General features: G+C 41.7%; 1 protein-coding gene across 1 annotated transcript in view; it reads right to left on the bottom strand.

The window, feature by feature from the left end:
- Window positions 1-12664, bottom strand: part of si:dkey-40c11.2 (drebrin-like protein) — a 34958-nt gene extending 22294 nt beyond the window's left edge. Inside the window, exon 1 of the mRNA XM_034691129.1 lies at window positions 12327-12664. Within this exon, the coding sequence (XP_034547020.1) occupies window positions 12327-12418 (92 nt within the window). The 5' untranslated portion in view covers window positions 12419-12664. The remainder of the gene's footprint in view (window positions 1-12326) is intronic.
- Between the last annotated feature and the right edge of the window lie 5216 nt (window positions 12665-17880).

Genomic DNA, 17880 nt, shown 5'->3' with positions numbered 1-17880 from the left:
AATATGCTGCCAACATGCAGGGGTCCTTGACTCCAGAAGACAGAGAAATGCAAAAATCCCAACCTGCTTTGCATGCTTCAGATACTTTTGAAAACTGCTGACGGGTAAACAGACATTCAGACAGAGTGTTGAGACATTTTGGGGTGAACAACTTACCTCATTGAAGTTACATGTTACCACTGTTTGCTATTCTTGGATGTGATGTCCTACATAGCATGAAATAACTAATATAATGTAAGTATTTAAATGATTTGCCTATGCTTGCATGTTTTTAGTAGCTCATCAGCTGTCCTTGGTCATTTTTAGCATAAACAGTGAAGATTGCATCATAAATCATGTTTTACAACTCATGCATCAACAACTGTGCAAGTCAGTGTGAAGTATAAGTTGGCCTCATCTTTGACCCATATGAAGAGTTGCTCAGATCCTCCCTCTGAGTAACACTGACTGATCTGCACAGTATTTGACTGGGTGGAGGACACATCAGACTACCCTTGAGACTATTACAGACCACTGCAGCTATTTGGCCTGAAGGAAAGCATAAATAGAAGATTAAATGACAGAGGTGAAGGAGGACACAATTATAAGAAAGAAGAGAAAGTATAGCTAATTCAGATGTAGGATTTTGGGACAAAGACGGAGCATATGATATCAGGCAGTGGGGGGGGAGGTGGAGAAAGGGACTGGAAGGAATGCTGACAGGAGGAGGGGAGGAAGAATCACAGTCCTCAGCAAAACACAGCGCCAGAGAAGTTTAGACAAAACTAAACAAATAAGTAATTAAATCTTTGCCAAGGATCAGTGAGAGGAAACATCCCTCTGTGTGCTGAGGCGGATGGAAAAGAGCGGGGGATGGACAAAGAGAGACACATAACAACGTGCTGCTGTGTTGTCAGATGTCAATTAAAAACGTCCTGAAAAAACAAATGTGCTACAAATAGAGACAAAAGGCAACACTGACATGGAGACTTTCATGTGAAACAGGAGTGAACATTATGTTGTACAGTGATGAAGTGTGAGAAGTTAAGTGTAGTGGAAGATCACATGGGTAACATTTAGTCTCCTATTACAGCCACTGAGTTAATCCAACGACAGCAGTAGCCTGTCAGTGTAAATAGAGCTGCACACATAGTAATTACCTGACTACTACATTTCTCTCTGAAATATAATCTGTCATTTCAAGACATGCAACTGTATAAGTTTTTTGTGTGTGTCTGGAGGCTTCAGGGTATTTTCTCCCAATTTAAGAGCAATATTTGTTACCCTGGCATGCTATGTTGCGCAACTTTTTGTCTTCTGACAAATAATAAATTCAGAAGCCTAGTCACACTGCTTTACAGACAAGCAGAGAAATTCATCTTTTCTTTTCAAAGCACTATGATATTGAGTAGAAAGTGAGAACAGCTTAGACCTCACTTGCTGTTTGACAGGATGTGTACAATCAGATAAAAGAGGACGCAGGTGTGTTCTATTCTAGCTTACTAAAATACCCTGTCAGGAGTCTTTAACTGGTTGTGAAAAAGACTGAAAACAACAAAATGAACTGTACTGATATAGCGCTGTTGTAGTCTTGAGGCCGATAAAGTGCTTTTACTCATGTCACATTCACCCATTCACACCCACACACACACACAGACCAAGAAATCCCATTCATAAACATTCACACTGACTGCAAACCTTCTGAATGAGACGACCAACTCTACCTCTGAGCCACAGTCACCCAAGTGTGACAGTGATTCAGTTACACACACACACACACACACACACACACACACACACACACACACACACACACACACACACACACACACACACACACACAAAAATCAACTTACAGCATCAACATTCTACTTCTCTTTATACACACAGCAGTGTGTCCTCTTCTGTCCTGTGCTATGTTTCTCTTTCGTATAGGGGGTTTCATCAGCAGCATGTTCTATAAAAACATTTAAGAGCATGTGTGAGGCGCTGCAGGTGATCAGACACAAGGTTTTGAGCATGACGAGAGATTGTCTTATTGATGGAGGATGGTAATCTTATATGGGTAAGATATGAAAAAGTAAAAATGGTAGGTTAATCTACTCTGGCACCCGATCAATATGGGGAACACTGTGCTGACTATTTTCTGTATAATAATTGTGATGCCTGTTAACAACCTTCAGTTCACATAATGTTGCTTGAGGTGTCTTTGTTTACATCCTCCATGACAAAAAAATCACAGTAAGCAATATGTTTGACCGTAAACAGGAAGGAAATATCACGTTTACAGGACAAGATCAGCTGAGATATAGAAAACATTTTACATGAAGGGTCACCAAGATTGACAAACAATGAAAGTTCCTCACTGTAGCTTCAAGTTGTGTCCCTTTGTTTTCAAACACTGTGTAGAGACATTCTCCCCAGAAAAAGGGACATGTTTTAACTTATTTTTCAGTCATTCATTACTTCTCTACTTGTTAGAGAAGACAGACCCAGGGCTAAAACAATGTTCAGGGTTTGGTTAAACTGAGTACACAACGTTCAATGTCATGCCAGGTGGGTGAATGAGAGTGATGAGACAGTGTGAGAGAGGGAGTGATATATATTCAGGATGGAGAAAAGACACTCAAAGATGAGGCTCACACTGGGGGAAAAGATGAAAAGCAGCAGGGGGTGTGGGTAAGTGTAAATGGGCAGGCAAAGAGGGGCACTTTTAACAATGGCACACAAAGGGAAGCAGCCTGAGTGTATGGGAGGTTTCCAGGGGGGCAGAAGAGTATGTCGTTATTGGGAGCAAGTGTCTTAAAGAAAAGGTCTCCATGGGGTAAATTGTTATGGCTCTTACAGGGATGTAGAGCTATGGGGGATTGGATGGGAACTACATTTATTTTCTAACACCTGAGAAGAGGAGAGAAGGAAAGGAACAGGGTGAGAGGAGAGGAAAGAGAGGAGAGGAGATGAAAACCCTCTAAAACTGTGATCCACTGGGATTTCTCTGGCATTTCCTGTGCATGCAGTCCCACAATGTTACTCACACACACACACACACACACACACACACACTCATAGGCATAGCCTCCTGTCTCTATATCAAAGTTATTATGGGACCATTAAAACTATGATGGCATCTTATCTTCATCCGTTTCCTTCAGCTAAACAAAGCAAACTCTCAAGTATCACATGTTCACTTAGACCTCATTTTGCTGCCTCTCTTAATGCTTTGATCTTCTTTTCACTCCTCTTCATCCTCCACCACCTGTCCTCTTCTCATCTTTCCTTCTTCTTTGCTCTGTCACTCCCTAACCTTCAATCTGTCTCGAATTCAGCTTTTCTAACAACCTCTTGTCAAGACCACCCTGGTCACTGTGTCATTATTACTGCAAATCTTTTCCGTCCTCTCACTCTTTCTACTTTCTCCTCTCGTTATTCCTCTATATTTCTTACCTAATGCCCTTGCCCATTCATTGGTACCCCTTTCCCAGCCTCCCCCAGACCCTCTCCACTCATCTCCCCCGCTTCATTCAGCCTCCCTCAACAAACAGCCTAGCTTTCCCACCAGAGTTGTCAGGACAACGAAGCCCTGACTCGCCTCTCCCACCCACAAATCCAATCCCACCAGCAGCAAGTGAACAAACAAGACAGAGAAAAGGAAAGAGGAGTGTCAAGTCAAGGCCCTGTAAGATGCTAATAGTTAACCCCCAGACTGTCATGTTTATAGCTATGAAGCTCCTTCGTTACCATGGTCATGAGGTAGAAAACACAGCTGATGATACCTCAATCAAGACGACTCTGGGAATGAGGGGTGTGTTCCTTTGACCCAATATGCTTTGGTGTGTGTGCATGTAAATAAAAATGTGTTGGTAAGTGTTTCTGATGATTCGATTTGTTTGGCATGCTCACAGAGAGGCTAGCCTCAGCTTCACAAAACATGACAAGACTTTTCAATGTTCAATGTTTACCTTTAACAACATTCATTGAAGCTCTACATACTTAAAGCTCCTGTGAGGTAACTCATCATGGAAGATGCTGAAATTGAAACTGATGCCTCTGTATGACGTACAAAAGCTAACCGGCCCATCAAGGAAAGACTGAATAGATCTGTGTGGCTGTATTTAATACCAGAAAGAGCTGCCATCTGATCCGTATCAGAAACTTTTTTACATTTCTACAGCAAAGAGTCCTGATAAGTGATACATTTGACTGTTGAAAATGAGCAGAAAACATAACATACGCATACACAGGACAAAGAGACAAAGCAATGCAAACTGATAAAGGCTCCTCTCTATTCTTCCCTGCAGTCATGTCTGTATGATAAACAGCAACATGTATCAGCTGTAGATTAACATAACACGCTCTGAATCGCTGTGGGAAAGTAAACAGAGATCGTAGCGGGGCCGGAAGGAGGAGACTGGCTATCAGAGAGACTGCACTGCCCTAAAGCGTTTCGGCGGAGAAACCCATCTGTTCCTGAGAGCTGTCTTGAAGCCAATCGATGGCGGCAGCCATATTGGAAATGCGGAACTCAACCAGGCAGAGTGTGACATTGGGTGAGCCTCCTAGCCAACAGCTATGTGTTCCCGACCAGGAGTCACGTCACTCATGTCCTTATTTGGGCAAAAACTCGTAATCTTAATATCTTCTGTACCGTCACGTTAGAAAAAAATTCACCCCCCGTACAGTGTGTGCCATTAGAGAGATTAGCTTCGTAGGGCCAAGCCATTTTTTGAACCAGGCTGTAAACATGTTTATTAATGCTGCAAAGATCGTCTTTTTCCCATTCATGTCTATGTGGTTTCCGGTGTTTCTGCAGCCAGCCTCAAGCAGATTCTCGATGTATTGCATTTTATAACACTTCCGCATGGGCTTCATCGTTTGAGACTGGAGGTTGAGGCTTGTGCGCGACACGGACACATTGACGCACAAGTTTGTTGGTGCTCATGTCCGTGTCAGCCCCTGCTGTGTAGGGGTGATGCAGAAGTATAAATCAGCCTTTAGTTCTCACAGGAGCTGTCAAGGAGAGAGACAATAGAGCAACATCCTTACTTTTTAGAATTAATTAGATAAGGGCTTAAACTTAATTTGTTATCAGGCTTTTTCAATCATTACCCAGCTGTCAGATACCTGTTTCTGATTGGCCAAAATCCTATATGACAACAGTGATAAACAACAAAAGGACAAAGCACACATCATACTAAATGAATCCATGTTTAGGGGTCTGGCACGTCTGCCTGTTGACGCTGTGGCAAAACTGTTAGTTTCCATCTCAGGTATAATGGCAGGAACAGATGAGACAGCAGCCTGAGGAACTATCCTGCAATCCAAACAACAACAGCAGAGCAGATGAGTGTATCACTAAGTTGCAGATCACTATAACCACAAGCAGTAACTATAAAAGCAATAACGCCAAAAGTTGTGATGTTTGCTACAGACATGTTTAAAGAGCTGTCAACTGTAAAACCACAAGAAGGAGAGCCGAATGAGGACAGAAAAAAATCAACATGAATATTCTCATTCACCTCGTGTAACGTTACCTTCAATGGAAATATTCATTTTTATTTCATTAAAAACAAAAATAAGCAGGCTGATGTTTTAACTTCACTGTGAACTGAGGTCTTTAGTTTAATGTGGAATCATAGGGACAATCTCTGTAGCCCTATAAACCAAAGCTCCTCAGCTGTCTGAGATCTACTTAGACACCAAAACCACACAAGAGAGCATTGTGTGCTGAACACAGTCATAATTTGCTCAACTACCAAAGTAACATTAAGGTGGGTCACTCTCAAACCTGTTATAGTAGAAACAAGTATACTTAAGTCTTAGTGACACTGATTACATATTTGGAAAACTCTGTACCTCTAGCATCCGCAGAAGTATTTCTTCCCTCAATTTCATTTTGTTGCTCAGACATCCCCTAAAAGTGCCTCAGCTGGATTTATGACACACAAACAGACACTCACACCATGCACTATGTTCATCCTCTTGCCAATGTTTTCAGAAACACTTAAATACAGATGTTTTTAGACAGCTATCTGACACACCCACTCTGACTGCAACACTCACAGCCCATTAGTTAGATTAAACAAACAATTTACCTCAATCCAGCTTCTATTTTTTTTTTTTGCATTTGCATGGGAAAAAATGTGCCTCTAGAAAGAAAGAGCCAACATTATCCAGCTGGATGTCCCAGCCTGGGTGTTGAACTACAGAGGAAAACAGTAATGTATTTGTTATGTTCACAGCTGTGGGCATAAAGAATGAGTGGAAACAATGTGCAGGAGGCATCTGGTTTAAGATCAATTGTTGTGAGTCATTCAAATGAACAAAAGGATGATTTAGATAGAAAGGTCAGGTGTGAGAATAAGTGAGGAGATATCAAACTTTTCAAAATCAAAATGAAGAGTCCACACCTGCTGGTTACAGGGTCTTTGTTGAGGTATAAGCTTTCAATTGTGGAATTACATAGAGAACAATACTGCAGAGTCACCAGCTCATGAAACATTAAGCCTCTGCATCCCCCCATTGGACAATTATAAGTTACTGCATCTACTTCTGGTCCTGCACCCAGCAGTTTGCATGTTGATTAACCCAAATATACAGACAGGCACACACACATTACACACATACAGTATAACGCCCTGCAGCCATGTCTCATCATGTCTGATACCTATTATTACCCTGCAGCTTCATCTGAGATCCAAACAATGTTTAACCTGGCAGTAAGCAGTCGTTTAGTGATTACTGTTTGAACCATCTCTAAATTCATCCAAACACAGATTCACATTCCAGCCATTACAGCCATCATTGTCATCATCTTTCAACATGCCACACTCAGACATGCTCCCACAAGTAACTGTGGGTACCCTTTGGAAGAGGGCACATCCTACACATGGATACACACATTTGAAATGGGAGCTAGGTTAGTGGCATTAATAGCTTTTAAAAACATTTACTCAACCAGGATGAGTCTCTACTATGCTGCTGTGATTACATGCATATTATCGCCCAAAAGTCCCACAAAAACCACTTGAATCATCTAAAAACTCCTGCCCCTTTCCCCTGTAAACCAATTACACCTCAGTGTTGAGTATAAAGATGTTGGTTAAAACCACAGAGACTGAAGATGCTTGGAAATGAGCAGTTAGACATCTACAAACATGTCTCTCTATCATCCAAAATTCAAATAACCTAGATCGTTTTTCAGGCCCCACACTACAAAGTCTTGAAACTCAAGTGTAGTAATTTCCACTCCTAACTCTGACAAAGTGCACTCCTTGGTATGAGAGACAGCCCAAGTATTTGATTTTGAGGCTCATACATTACTTTGGTTAACTCAACTACGCTAAAACTGGTGTTGCAATGTTGCACAGTCAGTAGGATAATGGGATGCGTATCTCTTCTGAAACAAGCAGGGATCTATTTCACACTGACATCTAAAGTTAAATTTTGCACAGGAAGTAGAGATAGAGACAGAGACAGGTCAATAGATTGACACAGAGACAGTGGACTGGGCATTGGTCCAACGTAACCATCCTGTGACCAGCCGTTTACAATATAGTGCTATTTATTTAGCCATCAATCAAACATGTCCTGTTTTCATCCAGCCTGATAACAACTCTGTGTACAGTCTTTGAAGCCTTATCCTGGAACAGCCAGAGGAAACTAACCAGACAGCTTGTTTTCCTCCTCAGGGACAGGTGATCAGAAGGATTTGTTTCAACATAAACAGCAATGACAACCTCAACTAGGATTAGACACCAGCTCATGCATCAACAGCTAGCATTGATAGGCTATTTAGCCTCTTTTTGACTGTCTAATCTTTAGTTAAGGAACTAAAAGGAGAGCAGAACCTCAGCAGGGAAGTTCAAGCTGTGGGGAAGTTCTTGATAACAAAGTGATTATGAAGGGTATTTATCCTACCAAAGGTAACTGACTCACACACTTCCACTTATTATCTCCACTCCACTGCTGCCAGGATTACTGTACACCCACACAAGCAGGAGCTTTTCTGTACGTGCACCTATGCACAATGGCAGCCGTACAATTTACCTCCCTCCCATCCTCTCCCCACACCCACAGGTGTCTTCCATGCAACGTAACTTTAGACACAGGAGCTCCTCAGGTCACAGTCAATCATGCATGAGCCTGTGGAAATTCTGGCAAGTAGCAGCAACACAAACACTCCAGGCCTGCGTTGAAATAAAGGCAGCAGCATTTATCATCAACATGAGAGTCCCTTCTCAGGAGCTCAGAGGCCTGAAGAGCAGAGGATAGTGTGTTGTCTCTCAGATAAAAATGAGAAAGATTGATTACTGAAGTTTCCAACATAATGTCAGAGTCAAAGAAAAGGTGGGTTAAGGTTATATGTGATTTGTATACATATAACCTCTGAATTCTGTAGATGAAATTACAATTTGTATGACAACACTGGGGGAATGTTTTTGACTGCTGCAACAGCAATAGATTTATTACTTAAATCTTTAATTAAAATGAGAGGGTGTTGCAAGAGGTGCATTTCTTATTAAAAACAGAGGCTTAGTATGTGTAATCCTGTGACTTTTTCTGTTGGGGGACAGATTATGCTGAGGTCATAGCTCTGCAAGAAAAGGTCAAGAGAGCTTTTAAAGTTTTTCATCTCCCGAAGATCTGACCCTTTTGAATTCATGAGGAACAGCTCTGACCTGGTAATGTACAATTTAGGTCAGCACAAAGAAAACACTCTAATACACAATTCATGAACTTGTGTGTGTCTCATTTAGCAGGTTATAACACACTACCAGTCTCATTTGGATTATGAAATCTGTCAGATCATTTTCTAAGCAGCACACCTCCTTTTAGAAAATATGACTACATAAGGGATAATGTATGTTAGCAGGTTGTAATGGGAAAAAGAATCCGGACAGGGGCGATGGATTCTTATCAGCCTGTTTCGGTCGATTTAACATGAAACTGTCCTCATTCAGCTTTCCTTCTTCTCTGAGCTCTGCGGTTCACACACCTTGAAAAATAAACAAATGTCACAACTTTGAACCTTGCTGTAATCATCACCACCGCTCATGGTTTAAGTTTCTTTGTAGAGAACGGTAACCTAAAGTGGCTCTCACCTGCTCCACTACCATTGCTAATATTTTGGAAAGGATCCAAGATGTAAACAGCCGTAGCTTGCCGATTTAGCCACTAACTGAAGCTAACATTTTAGCCACATTATTTACCAATATGATGCTAACCGAAGCTAACGGTTTCCCCTCGCCTTACGGTCTATGGTGTCAACAAGCAGAAGCTAAATGTGCCGGAACTCTTTTCCGCGGATTGATTTGACATGACGTGTGATCAGTTTCCCTCTTGCGTTGCTTATGTTAGTGAATGTTATTAACTGTTGTCAAGGGGTTCGGACCAATCAGAATCAAGCATCTTACACAATAGGAAGATCAGTAAGACAGACAGGTAATAAAGTGAATTATTAATTCATCTAATTATATAAAACAACTGACCTAGTTCTAGGATCAGACTATTAACATGTCATGAATAGAGACAAATTTTACTGGTCTCTGAATTCATGAAAAAATGAATCACTTCGTTATAACAGTGACTCAGATACTTTGTGCGTCACTGCCTGTAACAATCCCAGCAAGAGAACATAGGGAAACACTTAAAACTAGCACAGCACACTGTATCAAAGTATGTACTGTAAGATAGATGTCTTAATGAAGGTGTGTTCAGAGTCAGCAGTGCTCACAGATGTCTGGATTCAGCCCACCACCAATTCTAATGAATAGAGTTCAAACTGCTCCACAGCTCTCAAGGAATTCCCACCTGATATGCTTTACAAAGCTGAAACTGTGCTGCAAACATTTATCCAAACTAGTGCTATACTATTGAATGCTTTGCAAAAATTAAACCTCCAGTGACGCATACTGCTTTGGAAATTTGCTTTTGTTTACAAAGTGTTGTTAGCTGAGTTGAAAATGTGTGTAAAATGTGCAGAACGAAGCACTGACAAAGGTGTTTCATTAGACTGTGAAACAGCACAATAAGCGGACTTCTGAAAAACAAAGGCTAATATAGAGGACAACATTGTTGCTATAAACACACACAACAGTGACCTTACCTAAGTGCCAACGTGAATCATTTATTCTGGTGTAAACTGTACAGAAAAGGTTTCTGCTGCTAGGAATTGGAAGAATTTCCTGTTCAGAGGATTAGACAATGTCCTTGACGACATGCATTTTTACAGTTTTTCTTTTTCCTGTCTCCAAAAGCACACTCAAACACAAAACACATGCAGACAGTGTGTTTTCCAGCCCAAGGGTGAGACACTTTGTAGTCCTCAGTGGTCTTGGAGACTGAAGGGAGACCTCCAAGGCTACATGTTGAGCCGAGAGGTCTGAACGAAGGATGCATTGAAAGTGCTCCTCTTTTCTTCATAGTCTCACCCACAAAAGAGTCTGTTTCCCATTCAGGACACACAAGGTCATTAGATAATACACACAGGGACCTCAAGGCCACACACTGGGGGCTGGATCGCTCGACAAAACCCCGCCTCCTACCCCTCTCTCCACGCAAACTTCTCAACAACCATGACTTTGCTTTAATAGCCTCTGCAGGATGCATATGCACACCCTGAAACAAACACACTCACATGCAAACTCACATGCACACTCATAAAATCCCTTCAGTGCACACAGACACACATGCGCAAGCTGGCTAGTCTGCGGTTTGACAGTGGGAATCATGACATCATTGTGTACCCCTCCCACCTCTCTATTTAGTCACAGCAGAGTTATTTAGCCTTCTAAGTGGGTTCAGAGAATGCTGGGGGATTTCTCTCTCACTCTTTCTTTTCCGTTCTTCTTTAATTCTCTTGTACTTGCAGCCAACAACGTGCATCTGGAAAGTAAGGGTATCAGAATGGAGGTGTTGCTGAGGGACAAAACCTTTTTAATGATACTGAACATGGAAACTTTTTGAGATTTTCCAAGTGCAGGAAAGAATGGAAACTGAGCATGTTCTGCCTGGATGGGGAATTTCTTTCCATCCAATTCATGAAGATGTCAGATTTCAGCTTGTCAAAGTTAACTCATAGAGTGCTGAATCTAATTTCCTCATGATTTATGGCATCAAAAAGAGCAGGGGAGAAGGTAAGAGTAAAGTGAGCAGAGAGAGTTATAAGCTAGAGGAAGATGAAACAGATGAACAGAATAAGTCCTCCACCTCTACTTCCACATGAGAACATGTGTAGGGCCCTGGCCTACTTCCTTCAGGTATTACTTCAGTGTATATGTGGAAAAAGCAGCATCATAGTACAGTATATTTGATTCCTCCCTGCACTAGCTGAATAAAGCCAGTGACAGCATGTCTGCAGATGGAGATGAAAATACCACACACTCACAGCATGAGGAAGAAGAAAAGAGAAGTTAAGATTGTTGTTGTTTGGAAAAGATGGATAGGTCACCATAGTTACAGACCCTGAGGCTAAAGAAAACCAATGAGCCAGGTATCTGGTGGTCAGGTTACAGCATGATGTGGTCTCAAACATGTCAGAGCAGAATTAACTATAAAATTATGTCAACATTTTATGTTGACATATTTTTTTTACAGAGTCCATTCAAAACAGTGAGCTGTAGTTCGTCATTGTGTTTGCTTAATCCTGCATCGCCCTCTGGATACTGCTGAATTTGTGCACAGATTACTCTGCACTGTATATTTAAACACATCTCGGCTATTGCTTGACATTTTAATCATTGTTATCAATTGGTTGTGTTGATGGTTCTCATGCGTGCAAGCATTGTGTCAATTTTAAAAGCCTCTCCCTGAAAGACAACCCCCTGTCAGAGATCTGCACATCAGCAGAAATGTGACCCTACAGCACAGAGAATGAAACCTCGCTGCTCCTGAGGGAGAGAAGCAAAGTCGTGGAGCGCAGGGCGAGCGGGGCCGCCTGCCAGGTGCTGCGCTCCGAGCCACACCAGCCGCCTGGCGTGCGTAATGGACGGTTGACCAGAACCAACACAGAACTCCCTGTGTTATTTAACCAGCCTCGGTGCATTAGTTACTGCTGGGCGTAAATATAGTGCAACTACGGTTGCGTGCTGTCCCTGTGTTGGCACCTTAGATCTCCTCATTGGATTAATAGAATTCAAGCCTCTGCTTACGCAACAAACTTGGTTGTGCGTAAACGGCTACAACTCATTGAGTAAAGTAAGACGGAGAAAAAGAAAGTTTTACGAAAGTTACAGACCTACTTGTCTTCGAAATGCCATGATATAATGACGCAGAACTATAAAATAAGCATCAAGGTTATGGTGCAGATAAAAACATGTTGCAATTTGTTTAAGAGCACTTTGAGTTACCAGTTAGTGGAGGACCGGGGGTTGAGGATGTCCTCTTTGGCCGTGAGTAGCGACAGGCTGTAGGTATCAAGGTCGACCCCTCGCGTGCTCATGATGGTAAAAGTTTCCAGACCACTCCCGCAGCTTCTTCTCTCTTCACTGGTCCCGACGCTTTCCCGCGGGTCGGACTATCAGCTGGAAAACAGCCACAGCGAAACACTGAGGGTCGATCACAGGCGAGGAAAAAAGCAGCAGAGGTTTGCAGGTTCATGCAACGTGGGGTTTAAGATCCAAGCAGGAGAGATCTGTGTGAAAGGTGCTGCGCACTCACAGCGTGGTGAAGACTGCGACTGCACACTGGTCTTTGTGCAGCGGGGCAGGAGAAGTTTGCACTAAAAAGCCCCACCTCCCGTTGAGAGAGTTTGAAAGCATAATGACTTCACGGACGGGGTCACTCTAAAGAAACACAACCAGTCAGCTCCATGTACAGATAATAAATGAGTTTCCTATTATTCACATGATCTAGTCTTGTAGGGGAGCAACTTGAATGTCCTTTAGCTTGCCTTTAAGTGTTAAAAGAACACCATCACAGCTGTTTTATAACCATAAAACAAATAAATGGCATCTGAGCGTCAACTGCATGCAGCAAATTAAATACAAAATATTGTTTCCCCCTTCTTCAAGCAGAAAATCACATTAGGAGTTGTGGATATGTTTTTCAAAGTGTCTGGGCTGAACCTTCGGACCTGGCAGTCGTTTTTTTCTGTCTTCGAATTGGCCCCCATTGGCCCCTGGCAGACTCTAGAGAAGTGCATTTACAGTGCAGACAATCTCAGAACGAGTCTAAGGAGGGCCAATTTCATGGGAACTGAGTCTGAAGTAGGCAGCGCATAAAAAAAGCAGGGGAGGCTGTCTCAGTCTTTAAGAAAAGTCAGGGGTCTATGTAGTTGCCGCCCTACAGTATCACACAGACAGACAAATTCATGAAACACCAAGCTCTGCCATGCACTGATGCAATGACTTACACATGCACATCCTGTGAACTCCAGCCAAGGCAGTTCCTCCAGTCATGTAAACCCACGCAAACTCATGCACTAGTGTTCACCTGTAGGTCAGCAGCATGGGGGTTAAAGACGGTGGATTATGCGAATGTTCCTGAGCTCAGTAATTTACTTAGCAGCCATTCTTAGATAATCCAGGACAGATGTAGGGGATAGAAGTCACAGGTTTTTATTTTCTGTTGTGTGAGGCTCAGGCTGGACTTAACCTTATGACACTGATTCCAGATCACTATAATTGGCACAGCAAACATTGTGCCAGGCTTTTCAGTACAAAGATGTGTTAATGAGAATTCGGTTGACACAAAACCCTGAGAGAAATCAGATCAAATGTTCAACTTTTTGCTGCTCTTTCTTTGGTACATCTTTCACAATCAGGGTTCCAAATGTTTATGGTTATTAAAAGTTTCATTTTACAAACATAGAGTAGTATTTTTGTGATTTAAAACTTATAGCTATATATATACAGCAGTGATCATTCTAGCGTGCTATATTGTAACCTTCAATGTATACGTGACATAAGGATTACATGTCCCTCACAAAAGCTCACATCTGTTCAACCCTTACTGTGACTTGTGTGAAAAATGTTGCATTAGTTGTATAAGCAAGCATGCAGCAAAAACAGACTCTGCTATCTTGGCCAAAACTTGCATGCCAGAGAGACAGGGAGCATGACATCCCCACGCCGCTATTATTCTTACAACTTCCTGCTATTAGAGGCTCTCCTGCCCTCTCAGACCCTCGGCCCTTTTCTGTGGATGTGAACGGCAGAGCTGTAATGCTCCACTTCAGAGGACTTTGGCATTTCCTCTGCTGGGGTGCGGTGGCAGCTGTTGTTAGAGATGGGGTCTAAATGTGGGAATGATTGTATGTCCAGTGGGGATTTGGACGTTTGTGTTTGTGTGTGTCTGTGCTAATGGGGGAGTTTGAACTCATTTACTGAAACTCCTTCTCTAATTGTCACCGGCTTCTTGTGCAGCTTCCTGCCTTCCTGGCAAAGTCTAAACTAACAGAGTGTGGGTGACAGAGTGTTGAGTTGTCCAACCACATGACACATCCTGTAAAAATCTCCCAGAGTTCTCTGTCATTCTGAATTCATTTAAGAACAAGTTTCACAGATTTTTCTTTGATTTCCAGTCCTTGTGTTTGTCACTGCTCCTTGTAATAAAGTGTGGGATTTCACAACATACAAATCATAATCTCACTCTGAATTGACTAAATAAACTGTTGCAACCAAAGAAACCACTTCCTTGTAGGCATGGATTAGCCCAAATCCTGTTTCCCTGCATGGGGTGTTTCTAGGCTTGTGTGGCAGGTTTATGTGCGCTAGGACCTGATGGTTGAGGCGAAGGTCAGAGATGGGTTTGGGTTCAGGGGTCACAGTGTGAGCTTTGTCTTGCTGTGGTTCTACAATTCATCAACAATGTGTTTTCCATTCTGCACACTTTGAGAGGACATACCTCCTTGCGTGTGAGCATGTGTTGTCATACTTGCATGCATGGCAAGTTGCAATGCTTGTAATCTTCTGTTCAGGTTGTCATAAATATAACCTTTCCCATGACATCATGTCATTGTCATGTTAACTGTTTTATAGTATGAACAGCTGGAATGTGTCCAACCTTTTTCTGTGCCATTTGTTAGACTCAGAGTGTCTGGTCATTTTTATTTTTCACGGAAATAATCAAGCATTTTTAATCCAGCAGCAGGGAGTAACAATTTATAGAATTTAACCAAAATCCAAAGGTCGCTATGTGCAAAGCTACATTCAGGTTTGTAAAACTCTTTAAAACAGGCTAGTTCAATGGTGTCCCTGAGGAAAAAAGTTTGTTTTGTTATTAAGGTGAGATGGTAACTGTTGTGTTTCTGAGGCTATGTTTGAACTGAGGATCATTGTTTTTTTAAATAGCTGTTTTGGGAAGAAATTACTTTGTCATGGCACTTTAATTATCAAAACTGGGGAGGGGAACTTCACCATTTACCATGTATTTCTGTAGAATACAATACAATATCTTTATTGTCATTGTACAAGTACAACAAAATTGAATGCCCATTCAAGTGCAAGTCGTAGTAAAGTGCAGTGTGGTAAAAAAAAAAAAAAAAAAGAAGAAAATAAATAATAAAAGATAAATAAGAGTAGAAAGTAAATACTTTTTATGGTAGCAACTTTAATAGCCTTAAGGGTACCATCTGAAACCTCAGAGTGTGGAGTGCAAATGGGTTGCTAGACCCCAGCGAGTCTGCACCGATGCTGGCTTAGTGACCATATGTAACGCTGCTTATCGCTTGTCATGTTAAATGCTCTGTAGATTGAAGTTTCGTTGTAACCCACACAGACAGAAACTACTATCAGTTAACGGCTTATTATTAATTTAACATGTAACCATGTTTACTTTAAGTTACTGTTTTCAGGAGTGAGGGTCTTCAGATGGGGTCGTGCTATGTTCAGGGGAAGAGACCATACTGTATGAATGCCCCCCTCCTATTGTATTTACATCATAAGTCAAATTTTTCTCAAAGCTGTGAGTTCACAAGTTGTAACATGTCTTATGACGTTTTCAGAAATGGTGGAGCCCCTGAAATCCAGTTTTGCATAAATACAATATATTGTTATGTAACTGACAGGGTCTGTAGTTAGAGGAGCTAAGTTTTCTAAATGTGCGCAGTTTGCTAAGTTAGCTAAGGTAGCTTGACTGTATATATTTGACATTTGTTTTATATTATTCTATATTTTTATTGTCTTTTATACATATTTTCTACCTGTTTTTATTTTATTGTATTTATAACATGCACCTTCAGGAGCAGCGCTTCTAATTTCATTGTAGACCTGACAATCACAAATAAAGGCTATTCTATTCTATTCCATTCTAATGTTAGCGAGAGCGCAGCTTCTACAATGTAATTTCATTAATGTTAGCCTTGTATGAGAATGAAAGGAGCTATTGCAAATGCTAAATGTGAGAATGCAGTGGCCCCTAAATACTGTGAGGGACACTTGTGCAAGCAACTTTGGAATATTTCAGTAGCAAAATAAATCCGACAATCAATTGAACTGACTGTATAACTCAGAGGAAACATGTTTTTACTTTGATGGACGGATTTTGGGCGTCCTACATCCACTCCCTGTTGTGGTAATTCTGAGCTCAGTGGAGGAGTGTTGTTATTGCTATCCTGGAGCGGGATAATGAAGTGTGTGTGGGAGAGGCACACTCACATAGATGCCACAGCTGAGTGGAAGTCAGTCACAAGTGATACGCAGACAGAGTACACACACTAATCTGACGGCTGAACACAAACATATCAGCAGCTGCTTCTTGATTGCTTTGCCTCAAAAGACAAATGAGGTCGATATAGGTGCCAGATAGATGTGATAAGGGGAAGATATATCAGTGATATGACGCAAGGCTGGAGGCGAGGCACCACATGAAAGAATATACAAGGTACACGCATTTACTTCAGAGTCACACATACCCTTTGCGTATGTGCATGTATGTGTGTTTTGTGTGAGAGAGCTGGAGCAGGAGAAAGAGGGGGTCCACACATTTGCAGTTCTCAGTGTCTTCTCAATGGACTTCTAGGTGAGGTCACTCCTCAGCTATGCGCTTTCACAACAGCCATGAAATATCTCCCCCCTGAGCCTCAGCGTGTGCATCAATAAGTGCATTCACATGCTTTGTGCAAATGTCAAATCATATTCTTACCTCTAAAAACACAAACACACCTGATAAATTAGGTCTTCCAAATGATGCTTATCTCGTTTTTTGCAGACAACAGTGAGGAAGCTTTGTACTTCCTAACTTTCAACAATCAGCCTTTGCTTTAGTGAAATATGACAAACACTGCCAGGTGCTACATCTATGTAGGAAATGAGCACTATCTGCTTTCCCTTACAAAATAACCTTTAAATGAGACCATGGTGTCAGGATTCACAAACTGTGCTCTGAGAGGTCCTGATTCATAAGAGCATGTATGTGTGTGCTGTGGGTTGGGGGTTTGAGGGGGGGCAGACAGTTTTCTTTATGGAGTAAGCATCAGGGAGTGTAGATGAGACATGCTCGAAGGAGGATGAAATATACAGAGGAATGTGCCATCCCTCTTCCATCTAGGACCTCTTCGTGCATTTGGTTTTGCCACTTGGTCCACTGTTAAGTGAAATGACCATGATGTGTGGGTGCATTTGTGAGCAGGTGACAAAGAGGGTAATACCGTCCCCTCTAAGCCCCTTGTCCCCCATAATCCTTACATGCCCACTTTACATACCTCACCACATTATTTTCTGCATGTCTTCAGTTTGCAGTAAACCTTTGCTTTTGTAATCACCAGTCAGGGTTGGCCCATATCCTGATTTCACTGTTCTTTGTGATTTCATCACTGGGTCATACCAATGGGAGGGATTTTCTTTTCTTAAGAGTGGTTCCTTTTGTTTGTCTCTCACACCCTGGAGTACTCTGTCTAAAATTATTCTTTCACTTTGAATAAAGTAAATGAGCTCACACAAATATCTGAGTGTGATTTGACTT

The sequence above is a fragment of the Notolabrus celidotus genome, chromosome 9, assembly GCF_009762535.1.
Source record: "Notolabrus celidotus isolate fNotCel1 chromosome 9, fNotCel1.pri, whole genome shotgun sequence".
Lineage (NCBI taxonomy): Eukaryota > Metazoa > Chordata > Actinopteri > Labriformes > Labridae > Notolabrus > Notolabrus celidotus.
Note: the sequence above shows the minus strand (reverse complement) of the source record. Positions and strands in the feature narration are given on the sequence as shown.